The sequence below is a fragment of the Trichechus manatus genome, unplaced genomic scaffold, assembly GCF_000243295.1.
Source record: "Trichechus manatus latirostris isolate Lorelei unplaced genomic scaffold, TriManLat1.0 scaffold00016, whole genome shotgun sequence".
Taxonomy (NCBI): Eukaryota; Metazoa; Chordata; class Mammalia; order Sirenia; family Trichechidae; genus Trichechus; species Trichechus manatus.
Window position 1 is genome coordinate 4,995,377 of NW_004443952.1, and position 20,570 is coordinate 5,015,946.

General features: G+C 43.4%; 1 protein-coding gene across 2 annotated transcripts in view; it reads left to right on the forward strand.

The window, feature by feature from the left end:
* ASTN2 (astrotactin 2) overlaps positions 1-20,570 on the forward strand; it is a 1,034,049-nt gene that overhangs the window by 948,287 nt on the left and 65,192 nt on the right. For both annotated transcript variants that reach the window (XM_004372122.1, XM_004372123.2), the window contains one exon: positions 13,710-13,851. In XM_004372122.1, coding sequence (XP_004372179.1) covers positions 13,710-13,851 — 142 coding nt within the window. The remainder of the gene's footprint in view (positions 1-13,709; positions 13,852-20,570) is intronic.

The window sequence follows — 20,570 nt, forward strand, 5'->3', positions numbered from 1 at the left end:
TGGTCTGCCTCTGTCTATGTCTCTCAGTTTTTATCTCTACCTGTCTACCTCTCTCCGACTCTGTGTCTCCATTGCTCTCTGTGCTGTCTGTGTCCATTCATTTCTTTCTCCAATAGAGAGTTGGGCCCTCTTTCTACTCTCTGACTCTGTCTTTTCAGCACTTTTGTCTCTGGCTCTGTTTCTGTTCCTGTGTGCCCTTACAACTATCTGCCTGTCTCTCTCTCCCATTTGGAACTCTACCTCTTCTACCACCTTCCAGCTCCCACCTCTTTCTCAATGATTCACCTATGATTTGTGGAATGGTGCTGCTTGCAAGGCCAGAAAACCTGACTCATCTTTGCTCAAGCCTCCTTTCTGCCCTTCTGGAGGCTTGCTGCTGTAGGGCCTGGGCACGGGGATGGAATGAGGAGACCAAAAAACCCAAACCACACCCATTGCCATCCAGTCGATTCCAACTCATAGCGACCCTATAGGACAGAGTAGAACTGCCTCGTAGAGTTTCCAAGGAGCACCTGGTAGATTCAAACTGTGAACCTTTTGGATAGCGGCTGTAGCACTTAACCATTACACCACCAGGGTTTCTGGAATGAGGAGGGGCATGTGCATTTTTGTATGCGTGCGTGCGCGTGCATGTGTGAGTGTGGTTGGGGAAGTGGGTGCGGGTATGGAATGGCCTCAGAATCTCATTAGCTCCCCCTTTGGTGCTTTGATGGAGTCCCCAGAGGCTGCCCTTGCAGGGTCCTGGTCAGATTTGGATTTGCAACTTGGACCCACCCTAGGGGAGAAGAAGAGAGACAAACAGAGGTTCCCTTATCTACTCAAGATATCCCAGCTATCTGCTAACCACAGGCTTTGGGGTTTATATTTAGAAATAGGAGGGAAGCTTTGGGCATTCAGCACTTTTTAATCTCTGCACACATAGTTGTATAAATTCTTGTTGGGAGGAGCAAGAGGTAAACTCATGAGGATAATTCACTTTCCCTGGTTTGTTGAATTTCTCCTCTGTGCTTACCCCATAAAAATGTTTTCATTAGCTTGTATTTTTTATAATAGTAATAATAACAACAAAGCTACCATTTACTGAGTGTTTATGTGCCAGGAAGTGTGCTACATAATTTGCATATATTGTCTAAAAAAATTCTCAATGTTTTCATTAAGGTATATATTTTGATGCCCATTTTACAGAGGAGGAAAAGGAGTCTTAAAGAGATTAAATAACATGCCTAGAGTTATTTAGCAAAGCCAGGAATCAGACGAAAGCTGGACACGATGTTGTCTTTTCTGCTACTTTACCCTCCCCAAAGGGGATTTGATATAGCTGTTTTGGCATATTTAATTGTATAAATCAGCAACTCTTTGTGGAGGCTCAGTAAGTGTGGGTGCCTCTTCAGACACTGCAGGGGGGTGGTTGCAAAGCTGTGCTAGACGTAATTCCACTCACAGTCTAGTTGCTGAGACAAGAGCACATAGGACAGTTACTAACCAAAAAAAAACCAAACCCGTTGCTGTCGAGACAATTCCGACTCATAGCAACCCTGTAGGCCAGAGTAGAACTGCCCCATAGGGTTTCCAAGGAGCAGCTGGTAGATTCGAACTGCCAACCTTTTGGTTAACAACCATAGCTCACTGTAGCTCTTACCCACTATGCCACCAGGGCTCCCAGCACTGGATTAGGGGTCAGAAAATGTGTGATCCAGTTCCAGTTCTGCCTCTCCAGGTAGGCACATTCCTTTCCTGAGCTTTGATTTCTCCTCTGGTAAAATGGAAATTTTCACTCCATCTCATCTTGCCCACCTCACTGAGCACTTGTGAGGGTTAAATATAAGGAGGAGGAGGTGTGAACGCACCTTGTAAACTGTAAAGGGCTCAACAAAAGGAGAGGGTTGTAGAAAGAGAAAGTCAATCCTCATTGTAGAAGGAAACAGGAGTCAAAGGGTTAATGGCTGCTGGCTTGGATGGCTGAGGTGGTGCAGCAGAGGGGCAGCTGGGCAGAAACTCCAGGGCAGGGCAGAGATCAAGAAGCAAAGATATTAATTAGGGAAATTACCTGGGGAATGGGAGTCACACAGCTGGAGAAAGGGCCCAGGGAGGCCAAGACTGAAGAAGCCTAGGAAAATACAATAAAAAGGAATTGGAACACTAGAGTTAGTGGCAAGATCAGATCAGGTAAAGGCTGGGTGAGTACTTGATGGACTCCCTTTCTATGGTCACATGCTTTGGCGGAGAGAGGTAAATTAAGTTGTACAGTCTCAGCCCGTGCCCCTGACTCTCAGTACAGGATTCTTTGGCCTCATGTGGTTGCTCTTTCCAACTCAGTTAAAAGTTGATGCACAGGATAACCCTAGCCCCTTGCTGCTCTGGTCTGGACACCTGCAGTTCTACAGGTGTCAGGAAGACCCAGGGGGGAGCTAATACTTTTAGGCCAGAGTATTGGGAGGGGGGAAAGTGAAGAAAAGGGGTGGTACAGGAGGTCCGTGCATAATCGAGCCCTCTTGCTCACAGCAGCAAACTCGATGATGTACCTTTCTGTTGATTTTCCTACCTTCCTTGTTTCATTCTTTCCTTTCCCTCAGTCTTGCTTCCTGAGATCACCTCCCCAATAAACCATTTGCACCCGTGTCCTCTTCTTAGGTTCTGCTTTCCGGGGAACCAAAACTAAATAAGCTTGGCAGTTCAAGTCCACCCAGAGGTACCTTGGAAGAAAGGCATGGCAATCTACTTCTGAAAGATGAGCCATAGAAAACCTATGGAACACAGTTCTGCTCTGACACCTTATGTCACCATGAGTCCAAATCGACTCAGTGGCAACTGGTTTTTACATGTTGTGGTGGGAAAACCATAGACTTTGGAACTGGATCAGCCTGAATTCAAATCCTGACTTTGCTAATGATGTAGTTACTGTGTGATCAGACAACTTGCCTCAACTCTCTCAGCCTCTGTTTTCTTGGCACAGTGAAAACAATAAACCCAGCCCTGCCAGATGATATGCTTTTTCATCACGTGTGGACAGAGGAACTATTAGGGCCCACCCTCAACACTCATGGGTTTCTGCTTTTTGCACAGAGAGGGAGAGACTGAACGAAGCATTCGGCCCAGAGAAGGTTGAATGCGTTAGAGGAGCTGAGAATCTGATGAGAAGCACATTTCGTACAGTCGGATCTTTCACCTTACAATAGGGTAACTTTTGGGAATGTGATTTAAGAAACAAAATAACGCTGTCTGTGAATGAGTGCCGAGATGGCAGGGAATACACAGCGTGGTCCCTGAAGAATGATGGAGCTGGGAGGCCTTGGGTTTCCCTCGACATTCCTCTTCCTCCCCAGTCCAGTCCCCACGTCAGCTCCCCTCACACATGTTAGCAATACCCACTCCAGCCAAATGCATTAGCATCATTTGTCCTCATGATGGGTGGGGATGACGAGGGCTTTTATGGCCTAATTAATCCAACTGTAGAAAAGGGCAAGCTCAATTAGCCAAGTCCATATTGATGCTGAGGTTAATATTATTAAATCCTGGATTAATAATAAATTTCAGGACTCTTGGTGGGTCACTTGTAAAAGCGGCCATTGTAATTCTCTCTCTTGCTAAACTATGGGCACTGTAAGGGAAGGGGTTCTGTCTGTGTGATTCAGAGCTGTGTCCGCAGGTCATATGGTTCCTTCCCTGGCGGTTTAGTAACTGTCCGCAGACTGAGCAATGGGGCTAAAGGTTTGTCCTAGGCCTCAGTGAGGAAGACAAGCGAGCTGCTCTTTTTACAAGCCCCTCGAAGGAGGAGATTGGGTCTTTGTAGCAAACAGCTCTGGGGCCAGGCCATATTCACTTGGCTCATGTGTGTTTCAGCTGCAGCTGTGGTGGACAGTTCTGTGCTCACATAGAGTCACCTTGTGCTCCCAGGGACCCATGTCAAGTGCATGCACATGTCTTTCCACTCTGCAAGGTTGAGGGTGCTCCCTAGACCCATATGCAAGCACAGTTAAAATGTGTGGGGAAATTAACACTCCTGGGGGAGGCTCCTAGCCAACGGATAAGTGCTCCAGGTCCCCGTCTTTCAAGCAAACAATTCTGGAAGGCATCTTGTTCATTTCTCAGATGGTCCCTGCAGAATCGAGCCCATCACCCACAGCAGCACCTTTCTATTGACTATATCCATCCTTCCCTGTTCCATTCTTCTCTTTCCCTCACTCCTGCTTCCTGACATCAGTCCTGGCCAGTTGTCATCAAGTTGATTTCAACTCATGATGCCCCTATGTATGTCAGAGTAGAACTGTGCTCCATACGGTTTTCAATGGCTGGTTTTTGTAAAGTAGATCAGCAGGGCTTTCTTCCAAGGTGTCCCTGGATGGAGTCAAACCTCCAACCTTTTGGTTAGCAGCTGAGTGCATTAACTGTTTGTACCACCCAAGGACTCCTTCCTGGGATCACCCTCCAGATAAACCGTATGTACCCAACTCTTCATCTTAGTCTCTGCTTTGCAGTGAATCCAACCTAAGACATTCTTTTCTAAGTGCATGTTCCCAGCCCTCAGCTCGGTGTTCAGTACACAGGTGATACATCCACTTACTACACAAATATTTATGGAGAACCTGCTGTGTGTTTACAGGTACCATGGTAAGGCAACAAAGTCCCTGCCTCGTGGAGCTTACAGCAGAGGATACAGACAATACAGTAATGAATCAATGTATGAGAGATAGTGATAAGTTTCATGAAGAGAAATAAAGCAGGGAAAGGAGACAGGAAGTGACAGATAATTCTCCTTTAGATTGGGAAGAAGGCCTGGAGAAGGCCTTTCTTTTTTTTTTCCCCTCTACTTTTCAAAAATATATTTTATTTACTTTTGTGGCAATATACACGACCAAACATATATCCGTTCACAATTTCTATATGAACAGCTCAATAACATCTGTTACATACTTCACATTGCGTCACCGTTCTATCTCTACCCATATTGTTTCATCACCATTAACTTAGGCTCCCTGCCCCTTAAAAGTTCTCATCTGTGCTTTAGATTAACTGTTGTCTGATTAAGCTCATATAGATCATTCTTTATAAGAGTGCTCTGCTCAAGGCAAACAGTTTTTATTTATTGGGCTAAACTGTCATTTAGTTTAACCATGGTTTAATGGGATAGTTTTGGTTCAAGATGTAAAGATTACAGACAGGGATTGGTCTGGACTGTGGGACATAAAGTGATAGTTGTGAGGAGTGTGCCTCTTAGCTCAAGTAGATACAAGAGACCAAAGGGGCAGCTTCTGTCCAGAGGCGAGATGGAAAGGCAGAGAGGGTTAGGAGCTGGTTGAATGGACATGGGGAATCAGGGACGGAAAGGAGGAGTGTGCTGTGACAGAATGGAATGAGCAATTAGGATCACATAACAATATATGTATAAAATTTTGTATGGGAGACTAACTTGAAATGTAAACTTCATTTAAACTACAACAATTAAAAAAAAAAGATGTAAAGATTATTTCCGGGCATAATTTCCAGGGGTTCCCCCAGTCTTAAGGTATCCAGTAAGTTTGGTTTCCGTATTAGTTTGAAGTTCTGTTCCATGCTTTTCCTCCTTTTGATCAGGATCCATCTGTTGGGTACTTGACCAAAATGTTCAATAATGGTAACCAGTCACCATCCATTTCTTCTGGTCTCATGGCAATGGAAGTAGTAGTTTATGGAGGCAATTAAACCTGCAGTCCATTTCCTTCTCCGATTCCTGGGTTTCCTTCTTCCTCTGCTGTTCCAAGTGAATAGAGACCAATTGTTGTATCTTGGGTGGCCGCTGGCAAGCTTTTAAGACTCCAGGCACTGCTCACCAAACTAAGAAGTAGAACACAAACTCTAAAAACAATGTTAGGCCAATTGACTGGATAGACCCAGGAAACAATGACGCTAAACCTTCGAGAAGGCCTTTCTGAGGAATGACATGTAAGCAGGGATCTGAATATGAAGAGGGAATGAGCTGTGCAAAGCTATGGGGATGAGCCTTGCAGGAGTGGAGACCACAGGTGCATATGCCCAGTGATGGGAGCATGCCTCATATGTTAGAGGGGGAGGGACCATGCTAGGGTGGCCTGAGCGATAGGCAATGAGGTCGGAGAAGACGGGATCAGAGGAAGCAGGACCTTGGAGATACTCAGCTGAATTATTCTGGTGAATAGTAGGATCTTTGTATTCTGAGCCTTAGGTGGTGTTTTATGACAGGAAAGGCTCAGGTTTTGGAGCCTGACAGCTCTGGATTTGAATTCCAGCCTTGTTACTTAGATGGAGTGTGACCTTGGGCAACTTGCTTAAGATCTGTGAACTTTTTTTTTTTTTCATTTATAAACTGGCAATCATAAAACTTACCTCATAGGATTTGTACTTTGTAGGACTCCCAGTTGCAAGTAACAGAAAACAAATAGAAAGGAGCTTTAGTAGAAAAGGAAAAATACTCACTTATGTATACCTGAAATATCCAAGGGTAAATCTAGCTTCAGACATAACTGGATCCATGTCTTCAAATGATGTCATCAGGGCTTGGTCTGATTGGCAAGACCTGGATCACATGTCTTTTTTTCTTTTTAAGCCTGGCACAGAATAACTGATCATTGATCACATGCTCATTTCTGGAGCATGGAGGCATCTTAGCTCCACCTGAGTCATAAAGACTGAGACTGGGGGAGTACTGATTCCTCAGTGGAAAACTGGGGTTCTATTGGCAGAAGACAGTCCCTGGGTGGCAGAAATGGTTTGCACTCGACTACTAACCTAAAGGTTGTCAGTTCAAACCTACCCAGTGACACTACAGAAGAAAGGCCTGGTGATCTGCTTCTGTAAAGATCAGCCAAGAAAACCTTGTGGGCAGTTCTGCTTTGTCATATGGGGTCACCATGAGTTGGAATCAACTCCATGGCAACAGTTTTGGGTTTTATTGGGTTTATTGACAGAAGAAGGAGGAATAGGTCCAGAGCAGACCACAGCAACAGATGTCCACTAGAGGGCTGACGTGAAGATTAGCTGGAAGTCCCTTAGCAAGATGCCTGGCACATGGGTGCTCTTGGTAGATATTTGCTAGACTACTGTTGCCTTTTTTGGAACTCTTATTTTTTTTGGCAGTGCCTTCTCTCCTGTACCACGTGAGTCCTATGCACTCTGAAATGGGTCATGCAGGAGGCAGCCTGGCTCTTCTCAGTAAGAATTCTAATGCCAGGTGCTGGCACTGGGAAGATGGAGGTGAATGCAGCTTCAGCCAGTAAAGTTCAGTTTCACAAAATCCAGTAAATAGCTGCATAGCTGGCCCTATGCTGGGTACTGGGGACACAGAAGTGACGCTTAAGGCAAAACACAGTTCCTGCCTTAAGCATCTCACAGTCTGAAGGCAAATGTGATTTAGTGGGGAAAGCAAGGTCTTTCAATCCCAGATAACCTTGTTCCGGCCTGTCCTCTACTATTCCTAGGTGATGCTGTTAAGCAAGTTATTTAACCTCTCTTGAACCTGTTTCCTCATCTGTAAAAGCCTAATAAACCTAATAAACCTAATTCATTGGGTTGTATTGACTATTAATCAAGACATGAGTTGTTTTGAATATTTTATAAAGACAACTAACAGTATCTAGCTTTGTTCATGCATAAAATAAGAGCCAAATAAACATTTCTCTTTTGTCTCTACTTGCTGCCTTCCCTTTTTTCTCCCCACCCCTTCCTTCCTTTCTCCCTTTCTTCCTTCCTTCCAAAATGACCTCCTTTTGCAAAAAGCAGGAAGGTTCTGGAGAGTTAGGTATTATGTAGTACATCTAAAAGCAACTGAATTTCACCACTAAAAATTTTGCCATCAGACAAATTGATGAGACTTAATGAGGAGCGCTGGTGGTGCAGTGGTTAAGAGCTTGGTTGCTAACCAAAAGGTGAGCAGTTTGAATCCACTAGCTGCTCCTTGGAAACCCTATGGGGCAATTCTACTCTGTCCTATAGAGTCATTGAGTCAATCGACTCAGCAGCAGCAGGTTTCATGGGGATGAGGGGTCTCTGGTGGTTAACGTGTTTGACTGCTAACCAAAAGGTGGAAAGTTTGAGTCCACCCAAAGGCACCTCGAAAGAAAGACCTGAAAAATCAGCCATTGAAAACACTATGAAGTACAGTTCTACTCTGACACACATGGGGTTGCCATGAGTTGTTTTTTTTTTTTTTTAAATGGGGGTGAAGTAGCAGGGGTGGGAAGAGCACTAACATTGGTAAACCACCCATGTATTGGCTATACTACATATATCATCTCATTTATTCATCACTAAGTTCTCTGAAATAGGTGTAATCATCTATTTTCCAGATAAGGAAGCAGTCTCCAAGAGTTTAATTTTCCTGCCCTAGATACTATAATGTGTAAGTGGTGGAAACAGCTTCCAAATCAGGCCTTGTCTGCCCCTCAGCCCCACTCTCTCTCCACTTCCTCATACCACCATTACCACAAAGGTGAGAATCATCGCACACTGGTTCTTTTCACTTAAAATATTTTCACGTTTTGGAAGAAACGAGCCAACAGCAGCTGATAAATGTGAGGCCCTCCCAGGATGCGTTTTGGCACTGACAAGGTCTCAGCAGGAATTTCTACCTTTGCCCAGGGAAGGAGAGGTGGGGGGATGCAGAGGCCCACTTCTCCCTGGACACCATGGCAAGGAGCATCTGCAGGTTAGAGGCCAGGCCCAGGATAGCCCCTGAATCCCCTAGGTGCTTCGTGAAAAGAGTGTGGAGCCCTGAGCTGGGGACCTTTCTCCCCACCTGGGCTAAATAATTCACCGCCCCTGCCCCTTGCATTTTGGAATTTCTTTGCTGCTTTTCTCCCAACCTGTTTTCAATTTGCTCTTGTGGCCGGCTTTGACTGTGACCTCAACTCAATCAGAACCAAGAGGGTGAGGGAAGAAAGAGAGCCAGAGGGAAAACAAGGAGAAAGAGGACTGAGGGAGTGATGAAAGGGGAGGGAGAAAGAATGGAGGCAGGGGGTGAGGCTTTTTAAAAAATTGCTCTGTGCTTTGTTGGGTTGGTTCTGAAGCTTCAGCAGAATCATGATTAACCTTTTCTGTGGAACAGATGAGTGCAAGTCTGAGTGGATAAAAAAATGTGTGGGGGTCTGGCCCAAGCCCACTCGGGTTACAGCCCCAGAAGAGCCGTAATGGGGAACAGGCACATTCCTGTACAGCGACTCCCAGCTCCCTATCTGTTTTCAAGGAAAGAAAAACAGGAAAAGAATGTTAGAGACTTGGACAGGCATGGGTGAAGCAGCAGCAGCAGCCTGGGTCCTAGCAGGGCCTGCCATGTGGCCATGACAACGATGAGGGAGGAGGGGACAGAGGAGTCCTAGGCAAGGGTGGCTCAGTGGAAGGTGCATGGACTCGGAGGCAAGAGATCTGGGTTTAATTCCGGACTCTGCTCCTGAGTAGCTGTGAAGTCTTAAATGAGGGCGCAACTTCCCTGAGCCTCTGTATTTCCATTAGGGAATGCTGCAGGAGTCTAGGACAAACTTTTTAAGTACTAAAAACCCATTGCCATCGAGTCATTCCAACCATAACGACACCGTAGGACAGAGTAGAAATGCCCCATAGAGTTTCCAAGGCTGTTATCTTTACCGAAGCACACTGCCACATCTTTCTCCGTGGAGTGGTGGTGAGTTCAAACCGTCGACCTTTCGATTAGCAGCTAAGCACTTAACCACTGTGCCACCAGTGCTCCGTTTTTTAAAGCAATAGAACTTTTAAATCAAGATTTATTTTAAAGTTTTTTTTTATTTATTAAATAAAAAGTGAACTCACAATATAGTAAATGGATGAAACTGGAGTTGCTATGGTTGAAAGTCAGTGTGGATATAGGGCAGACGGGACCCCAGCCTCTCACTTATTTCATGCTCCTTCTTACCTCTGGAGTTCTGTATATTCTAATTTGCAAGCCACAATTAGAATATATTATATACTGGAAAACTACTGAACTCCTTATGAGTCTCCTTGGACTTTTTATCTTTCTCAGAGATTCCAAGTTTAAGAAGATGGAAGGGTGTGACTGGCCAGGCACATAGTAAATGCCCAGTAAATATATATTGCATTCATCTTGAATAAAACCCATTGCCACTGAGTCAATTCCGACTTGTAGAGAGCTGATAGGATAAAGTAGAACTTCCCCATAGTGTTTCCAAGGAGCAGCTGGTGGATTCAAACTGCCAACCTTTTGGTTAGCAGCCATAGGTCTTAACCTCTGCATCACCAGGGCTCCCATCTAGAAATTGAGAAGCAAGGACTCTTGGGGCAGCTTTCAAAGTTCCTCAGTTCTCAACAATTTTTATCTCATAGGCTAGCTGATATTAGTCTCAGGAATCAGAAAACCAAGTTTTTGTTCCAAATCTACTTCTTTGCTTCCCTAGGTGTCAGTTTAGTCACCTGTGAAAGAAGCAGCTTGGATAAAAAATAATTACTAAGGGTCCTTAATTCTCTGTTATGATGGCAACAATAATAACAACAAAAACAATCATGATAGCTAATATATTTGTTGAGCTCTTACCCTGTGCCAAGCATTATGCTAATTGATTTGTATACAATATCTCATGTCATGTTTGCAACAGTACTGTAAGATACTATTATTATCCCCATTTTATATATGAGGAAACAGACAGAGAGAGCTTAAGAAATTTGCCCAAGGCAAGGTGTAAGGGAGCTATACCAGTATTTAAACCTAGGCAGTGTAAAGTCAGAGCCCAAGCTCTTAGCCACTGCACTATATTATTGCTCATTAAACTGTACAGCTGCCCAATATGAAGCCTGGAATATTGTGGAACCCAATGCATGTGTTGAATTGTACTGACCTGTATTTGTGCATCCAGCAGCTCCCAGAGCTTTCTTAGTCTGCCCCTCCACTAGGGGAGGGATGTCAGTAAGGGATCACCTTATGCACCTGTCTCCATCTAGATTGCATTTAAACCTTCTTAAATAGAGTGCCAAGAAAAGCAGCCTTACAATTTACTTTATGGGTCTGCTCTTGTATTTAACAAACCTTCTTGTTGTCAGATTACAAGCTGTAGAAGGTCAGGGACCATTTCTTTTATTGGCTCGTTCCCCAAGCTCATAGAACTAAGAAAGTGGTGTGAATTCAATTGCAAATTGAATAGAATTGAGGAAGCTCACTTTCCAACACTATCATTTTAAAACTTTCTCTAGGAGGCAGCATAGTATAAAAGAAAAGTTTTGGCTGTGGAGTTAGAAGGGTAGGGGTTCAAATCTCACTCTGTGCCTTCCTAGCTTTGTGAGTTTCCCCTTAACTGTGCAACAGGGATAATAACACTTCACTCACTTGGTTACTGTGAGGCTTGAATGGAAAGAAGACAAAAATGTGTACTAAAAGTCAATTCTCTTCCTTTTAACTTTTTTCAGTTGAAGGTCATTAGCATATATAGTTCCAAATATAACTGGGTACTAAGTACCCTTATAATGTCTTGAATATGACTAATTATCTACTCCAATTTCATCACTTAAGCTAAACCTGAGAACTGGGTGCCGATCTTACCAACCTGACATGTTTATAGAACTTTTATCTATGGTCCAAATTATTCTGAAAATCATAAAAATATCTGGAAAGCTACGCCCATTTGAAAATGAATGACAGCCATCTTTTGGCTTCAAGACAGTTTCTTAATATAGGCCATAAGTATACTCAACTCCCTCACGAAGAGCCAACTCTTTCAATGGCTATCTTGAAACAAATTGAAAAGCAGACAGACATGGATCCAAGCTCAAAGAAAACAAATATGAACGGCCAGACTTGGAATTCTGAGAAACCAAGTGTAACAAGGCTCTCACATCATCCAGTCAATAATCCCATGTCTTTTCCCCTCTTCTCTTAACTTTTCACCCTGCCTTACATTGCTCTGCATTGGTACCTATTGGAAGGGAGACAGTGTTAATTTATGATTGTTCTATGGGGGAAGCTGACATAAGAGACTGAAAGGAGAAATAGGGGATGCCAAAATTTGTGATGAAAAAAGTTTCATTTACTCTTCATTTTCCAGTAAAATTTCTGGTTCTAGAAAAATAATGTCTTTCTAGACTCTTAGCCTTTCTTTCTGGACTCCAAGTCTGTAAGTAGTTATTGTTAACCCCTTGTTACAGGTGGAGAGGTTACAGTTGAATGAACATTCTCCTCTTCTGTATTACTGAGGGTATAAGTGAGTAGATGGTATGAGGGACTCCACATCAGGCATGAAGGCGAACAAGGAAGCAACAGTTGGGAAGCCTCATATTATTTTATACTGTGTGGTATAAAATATCCCACATGTCAATTTTTCTCTTAACTCTTCCAATTTTAGAATTGGAAGAGAACTTAGAGGCCATTTAGTCTGGTTCATTTACTTTATCTATTTTAAAGTAATTTTTATTGATTTTTTTCCCTTGTTACCAAAGCAGTGTATGCTTATTTTAGATAATTTAAAAAATAGAGATAAGCAAAAATAAGGGGAAAAAAGTCTCCATATCTTACTCTCCAGACAGAGCACTATTAAGCATTTGCTATTTTTTCTTCTTTCTCTAAGTACATATACATGTAAAATTTCTACCCAAATTTGGATTAGTCTGTAATAATGTAATCTGTTTTTTTAACTTAACGACATGTCATGAATATGCTTTCATATGACTTCATATTCTTCCACAATATTATTTTTAATGGCTATAAAATATCCCATTGCATCACAGAACTATAATTGGTATTGCCATTTCTATATTGTTGAACATTTAGTTGTTTCTAAATTCTTGCTAATATAAATAGGATTGCTATATTTATCCTCATAACTTAATCTTTGTGCACATCTATGTTTTTATGTAATTTTTTCATAAAACCCTAATAGTGATTCTATCACCTTCACTTTACAGAAAAGAAAACAAAGATGCAGACATGGGCATTTTGTTGTCCAAATCTATACAGCAAATTCTTAGCAGAGCTAAGACTAGATCTCAAGATTCTAGACAGTCAGTTATTCTTTTTAATCTTCTTTCTAGTCTTCTTTACTTGTCCTCTTGGCTAGTGAACTGCAGCTGCTTCCTCAAATTTGATGACAGGATTGACTTTTATAAATATGGACTTCAAGGATAACGGTTATGTGACACGTGTCCTTCCATTTCCCTCCCTGTACCCACGACCTTTATTGCTTATCAAATCATGGCACTCTTTTCTCCTTAGCTGAACTGGGTCTCTATGTCCATCTCAACATAACACTCTATGAACCTAGTAATAAGAGCGGCCATGTAACTCCAAACCTATTTTATATCCTTAGCTAGTTCAACTTCTTCATTATACAAAGAGGAAAGTGCAATTCTGACAAAGAAGGGCCTTGCTTGAGGATTTAAAAAATAATTGGTGGCAGCACCAAAGCCAGAATGGTTACTCAGAAAGAAAGCACAATTCCCAATCGCTTTATTACCATTTCATGCATTGTTATTATACAATAATTTGCCTCATTTGAGCCTTGCTATAATCTTATAAAGGTAGGTGTTACTATTTCTGCTTTACAGATAAGAAAACCAAGGCCTAAATGTAAGCAAAAGTCATGGGAGCCTAGATGATAATCTGCATCATTTTCAGATCCTTTGGTTTTTCTGTCCACTAATCCTCCTGGCAACAGTATCCAGACATTTGATGGGTTTGGAGGCAGCACGAACGTCTTTTCACTAAGCCTGAGCTGGGGAGCTCATTTCTCTTTGTCTCCCTCTAGGAGAATTCCTGAGTTTTGCCGATGACTTACTCTCTGGCCTGGGCACATCTTGTGTAGCAGCTGGTCGAAGCCATGGAGAGATCCCTGAAGTCAGTATCTACTCGGTCATCTTCAAGTGTCTGGAACCTGACGGTCTCTACAAGTAAGACATGCTGGATGTGTGGGGAGCATGAAGCTGACGGGATGACTGTAAGCGTAGGAAGAAAGGCATGAGTAATTCTGTCCAGGCCAGCAAAGGTTTTGTTGGCCAGCCTACGTGTGCACCTTGAGATGCTAAGGTTTAGAACTGTGTAGTGGCAAATGATGAAGGGCCAGGGAGGCCAGAAACTCAAAACTATTCCTCTTACTGATGAAGAATTTGCAGCCCAGAGAGGGAAAGTGGCTTGCTCAAGATCACAGCAAGTTACCAAGGAGGGCTGAGCAGAAGTCCCTGCTTGGTGTTCTTTTCTTTCTGCCTTGCTATCTCCTCTGAAAAAAATTAGATTTAGCATATTTTTGTTATTAATAGATGCAGCCAGTACCTTGGAAATAATGCCATCATCTCTCCTTGTAGAGTGCGTTGGAGTCATTCCCTCCAAACTTCTGGAGATGCAACAGTATGTCACTCTAAGACTCATCTGTCAGTCTCAAAAGGGAAACAGGACTCATTTTTCTTTTGTTTCCCACCTTAATGAGTGGTGCTGCATCTGAGTACAGCCATTACAAGCTATAATATATAGCTCTACAGACCAACTCTTCTCATGCATCCTAATTATGAAACCATAGGCCACCTCCCTTACGAATCTAAAAAGCTGCAGTTGTTAAGAAGTTTACTCTCATTCACCAATTATTCAACTCATTCATTCATTCTTTAACTCACACACCCAAGTGATTTATTCCCGCACTTATCCATCCATCCATTTATTCATCCATCCATCCATTCATCCATGCATCCTCCTACCCATCACATTCATCCATATAGTTTTTCATCCACTCTTATACTCAATCATCCAGTAACTTATGCATTTGTCAATTTTTTCATTCACATTTTATTTATGCATTCACCACTCATTGAACAATTCAAGAGGCATTTTCTGAGGATTTCCTATGTCCCAATACTGTGCAAGGGACTTTGAGTATGAATGTGACTAAGACAGATTTCCTGTCCTCAGGTAACTTATAACCTAGGCCACAGACTGTGGATTCAAATATGGCTTTAACATTTTTAATTATGTGACCTTAGATAAGTCAGTTTACTTCCATAAGCCTCAGTTTTAGCCTTTGTAAAACATGAATAATAAAAGTCTAGATTGTAGAGTTGTGTGAGAATTAAACAAGAAACACCTTAGCACAATATCTCAAGGTACGTGCTCAATAAATATTAATCCCTTACAATCTATGTACCTCTTTCACCCCCAAAACATATTCATTTCTCCTTTCCTCTCTTTATCTGAAGGATTATTTTTCTAAAGACCTTGGTGCCTTTTTGAACACTAGACATATTCAGGCTCACTGGTAACACCCTCTGCATTTATGCACCAAAATCAAGAAGATCACAATAGGCTGGGAATGGGGTCTTCTGATCCTAACTCTGCCACTGTCTCTGAGATCTTGGGGCCCAAGTTTGATCTTCCACAAAATATCAAAAGCAGTTGGGGCAATAAGTGCTCCATGAATGGAATCCCTGAAGTACAATAGGCTATCTGATCTGTTGCAGTGGAGTATCTGGGTAAACTTCACAGAGGAAGTAGTATGTGCCTTAGGCCATAGAGAATAACTACAATTGTCATAAGGATCCCTGGTGGCACAATGGTTGAACGCTAGGTTGCTAACCGAAAGGTTGGAGGTTCGAACCTACCTGGCAGCTCTGTGGGAGAAAGACCTGGTGATCTGCTCCTATAATGAGCACAGCCAAGAAAATCCCTTGGGGGAGTTCTACTCTGTCACATGGGGTCACTATGAGTTGGAATCGACTCAATGGCAACTAACACAGTCTTCATAGTGAATGGAGGGATTGGGACCCAGACCCGGAGAGAGTGACTCTACATCGTCTTTATCACTAAGCTCATCTGTGAAATATAAGTGTGCTAGTAGATGAAGGCCTCTAAGGTCACCTTCAACTCTAAAAATCTATGCTTATATGGAGAAAATGGCATTGTTGAAACATTTCCTGATGGCAGTCTCTGGTTCCTCTGTCCCTCATATGTCACACAACATAGACTGGAGACAGACAGACCTGGGTTCAAATTCCTGCCCTGACCCTTACCAACTGTGTGATACTGAGTGAGTTTCTCAACCATCGAGCCTCCAGTTGCTCCTCAGTGACTATGGGAATAATATGGTGTCTGGCTCACTGGGACCCCAAGAGGCTTTGATGAGATAATGCACAGTGGTGAGCTCAGTGGTGAGCTCCTAGTAGGAACTGTTATCATTGTTGCTGTTGCTGTCCTTGTTGTAGTAATTAATAATTTCAAATGCCTCCATCCCCACCCCTGCCCCCATTCTCTGACCACTGGGAGAGATGGCATCTAGCAGAGAAGAACCCTGGCAGGTGGTTCCTATCCCCTGAGACAAGTAGTGGTCCTGTCTCTGGGTGACATTGTGGGGACTTAGCTTTAGCTGGGCTGGAATCCTACAGGCCCATTATGTAGACACAATGAAATGTTTTATGGAACCCCAAAAGCAATTACCACTGAGAGCTGACAAATCAACTGCCATCCTTTAAAAGTGATGAATATTTCCCCCACCCCTTCTTTTCCTCACTGCCTGACAACCACCCTCCCTTCCCACCTCTTGAAATGGGGAACATCCTTTTATCATCGGTCCTAGAAATGTGCTTATCCCTAACTCTGAGCACTTCTTTTTTCTTTTTGAAATCGATTTTATTAATGGCCCTGGGACCTGAGCCGCTCTGACCAGGAGCCAGGGTGTTGTTTGGAACAGTCTCTTATCCCACTGGCGGCTCTCCTCCCATGAAGTCTGACCCACTCAGTCTCGAGTTTTAAAATAGTTCCAGTGTCAGTTCTTGCGGTTTCTCATTTTCTGCTTGCTCACCCCTTACTAAAATTTGTTTTCTTCCTCCTGGGCCAAAAAGGCAGAGTTTGGGGTCAGGTTGAGCTGGGTGCAAATCCTGATTCTGCCACATACTTATTCATAACTTACCCCGGAGCAAATCACTTTTCACTGTTCTATGCAACAGTTTCTTCTGCTGGAAAAGGGGGATTAAATGAGAAACTCCACAAACAGGGTTTACCAGAAGGCTTGGCATATAGGAGGTCTGCAGGAAATGTTAGTTAGAGTCTTCTTTTTCCTACTGCCTTCTCCCTGACTCAGTCCTTGGTTATCAGTGCCTTTTTCTTCCAAGGATAATCCTGGAGGAATTGGTCCCTATGACGTAGGTTGGGGTCTCATAGCCCTGGAAAGAATGATCATTCAGATCTTTGGAGGAGAAATAGGATAAAAAGAGAGGGTAAGTCCAGAGGAGAGGAGGCTCAGAAAGAGCCAAGTTTTAATTAAGCACCACTGGATGCCAAACCCGGTCCATGCTGTGAGAAGGTGTGATGAAAGGATTTAGGTGGCACAGGCATGAAGGACCACTCTCTCAGCCAGGAAATCCCACTACCACCACCTCTGCCTCTTTGACCTTGGGTAAAGCATTCATATCCTCTCTCTGTTCCTCAATTTCAGCATCTTTAAGATGGAGGTACCATTAGTGCCCGCCTCCAGCTTGAGAGCTGTGGGATTTCATAATTTTGCCATAGGATTTAATCTCTTCTCACGTCTTCTCAACCTCTTGTCTCTCTCACTTTTGTTTTGCCTTACAGGGACCTCTCTGCTTCTCGCTCTTTGTCTTTTATCCCCTCTCTGTATAAGTATTTTCTGTTATGCCTCTTTGTCTTTGTCTGCCTCTCATTCTTCCTATCATTCGTTCTTTGCCTTTCTCGGCCTCTATTTGTCATTCTCTTAATTTCTGTTTCTGCACATGTATCTCAGTCTCTCCTTTTTCTTATTTTACTTTAGTCCCCCTGCCCACTTCTCTCTCTCTGTCTGGCCCTCCTCCAACCCCACCTTCTCTCTACCCCGCCTAAGAAGGCAAACAGCTTTTGCAGCCCCTCCATCCGTGTAATTGTACGCAGCACCGCAGGGTGAGACCAATCGGAGGAGTGAAAGTCAAGGCTGATTTTCTGTCCTAAGCTCACCCTGGTGTAACCAAACAGAAACATCAGCACATGGGCCCTGTTTAAATTGAATTTCCTTGTTTGTTTCATTTGTTTTGCTTTTGAACAAAAACAAACAAAAACCAGCAAAGGGAGAGGGTCCCCAGAAGGTCTAACAGTGGGGCCAGCTTCTGCTCCCTTGGCTTGTTGGAGTCCGAAGGTGACCCTGAGCAGGAGTTCCCACTCAGGGTGGATGGGCCAGGCCAGGCTGGGCACCCGTGGTCCATGCCCTTGCCTGGCCAGAGGCCTAACACCCTTCTGGTAGCTGCTTCCTAATTTCCTATTACCCAAGGAAATTAGCCTCTGTCTTGTCTTGATTTCCTTGACTTTCTCTAATCATGGCACGGTTGCCAAAGGGTCATGAGCAAACATGCCAGCAGCCTCCGGGCCGATTCCTGGGGGGGGGGGGGGCGCATTCTCACACATTCGGAGTCTTGCCCCAGGTCTGTGCTCACCTCCCTGGCCTCAGCTCTATGAAGGGAATGCCAAGGGAGTCTGGGTACTGCAGCCATCCACCAGCATCCAAGGCGGGACAAGATATTTAAGGGGGAGGCTCCTTCTTAGCACGGGTGGGAGTGTTGGAGGTATAGAAGGAAAACAAAGGCTCTGGAAAAGAGAGGATATTGTGAAAGAGCCTGAGGTCTGGAGTCAGACAGCAAGCCTGGTACTTGCTCTCAGTATGACCTTAAGCTAGTCCCACCCCCTCCTCTGGCCTTGATGTTCTCATCTGTGTAATGGAAAGGTTAAATTCAGAGGACTCTATGTCTTAGTCATGTAGTGCTGCTATAACAGAAATACTACAAGTAGATGGCTTTAACAAACAGAAGTTTGTTCTCTCACAGTCCAGTAGGCTACAAGTCCAAATTCAGGGCGTCAGCTCCAAGAGAACGCTTTCTCTGTTGGCTCTGGAGGAAGGTCTGTGTCATCAATCTTCCCTTTGTCTGAGAGCTTCTTTGTGCAGGAACCTCAGGTCCAAAGGACGCGCTCTGCTCCTGGCACTGCTTTCTTGGTGGTATGAGGTTCCCAATTTTCTGCTAGCTTCCCTTTACTTTTATCTCTTGTAAGATAAAAGGTGGTGCAGGCCACACCCAATATATTGGATCAGGGATGTGACCTGGGTAAGGGTGGTGTTACAATCTCACCCTAATCCTCTTTAACATAAAATTACAATCACAAAATGGAGAACAACCACACAATACTGGGAATCATGGCCCAGCCAAATTGATACATTTTTAGGGGGACATAATTCAATCCACAACACTCTAAAACTTGCACATTGAGTTAGGGATGGAGATGCCAAACCAAGGTTCTGATTCTGAATGATTCCAGACCTTTCTGAATAGTAGTAGTAGTAGTAGTAGTAATGATAATTTATTGAACGTTCACTATGTGCCAGGAACCATGCTAAGGATATTACAAGTGCTATCTCATTTAATCCTCCCCATAACCCTATGGCTGTAGTGCTATATTATTATCATCTTCCTTTTTTACAGATGAGAAAACCAAGCCTAAGGGAGTAAACATTTTGCCAAAGGTAACATGACAAGAAGGGATAGAGCCTGGATTCTACTAGAATCCAAACAGATTCTAGCAACCCTGTCACCTCCCTACCCCTAGTGCTGTCTATGTTCTTGTCTATTCAGGCATGTGGAGTTGTCAGGAGTACCTGGTGAGGGTATGGTGAAAGAGGGCTTTCTAACTGCAAACAACACTGTTTTCAAAGGAAAGAGTGTGATGTTTGGGGACCAGAAGATCCAGATTCCAGTCTAAGGATCTCAGGAGAGGTAGTTCATGCTTCATCTTTCTCATCTGGAAAATGACGTTATTAATCGTACTTCCTATGTTGTTGCAGAAACTGGATAGTAGATGAGAAGATGCTTTGAAGTTTGTGTTTGTCAAGGAGCAGTGAGAGAAAGAACAATTAGCTCCTTTGAATCCACCTTCCCCACCCCCCACCGCACCCATGCACAAGTATTTTTCAATTAGGCCTTTGAAATCAGACAGAGGTGGGTTTTTACCCTAACTCTAACACCTATCCACTGTGTGACCTTGGGCAAGTTTTTTCACCTTTCTCTGTCTCAGTTTTTTCATCTGTAAAATGGAATCATAATACGACCTGTTTCATAGGAATGTGAAGATTCAATGAATTGAAACGTGAAGAGCTCAAGATAGCATCTAGCTCATTGTCAACGCTTACTAAATAGTGGGAGTAGTAGTAGTAACCACTGTTATTACTATTAGTTTAGTAATTACATACTTTTCCTAAGCCTGGGGTTGTCTTCTTGACACCAGTATGTTCACAGCATCTCAGTAGGAGAGCAAGTTAAGCCATCATCTTCACAATGGCCCCTTTAATCATTACTCTCCAGGCACACATGCATAGAATGTGCCAGTCCTTCCTAAGGACTTTGCCTCTGCTCTTGCCTTTCCCTGGGATGTCCTTCATCTGGTTCTTCCCATGATTGGTTTCTTGTCATCCTTCAGATCCATGATTTAGTGTCATCTCATTAAAGAGGCCTTTCTGCACCACACTATCTATAGTAGATCCCTCCTGCTATGTACACAGACCACTGAAACCCACTTTATTTTCTCTATGGTACTTACTAAGGCTGTATCTGCTTAGGTGTTTGTTGTCTGTCTTCTTTCACTAGAATGTCAGCAGCAT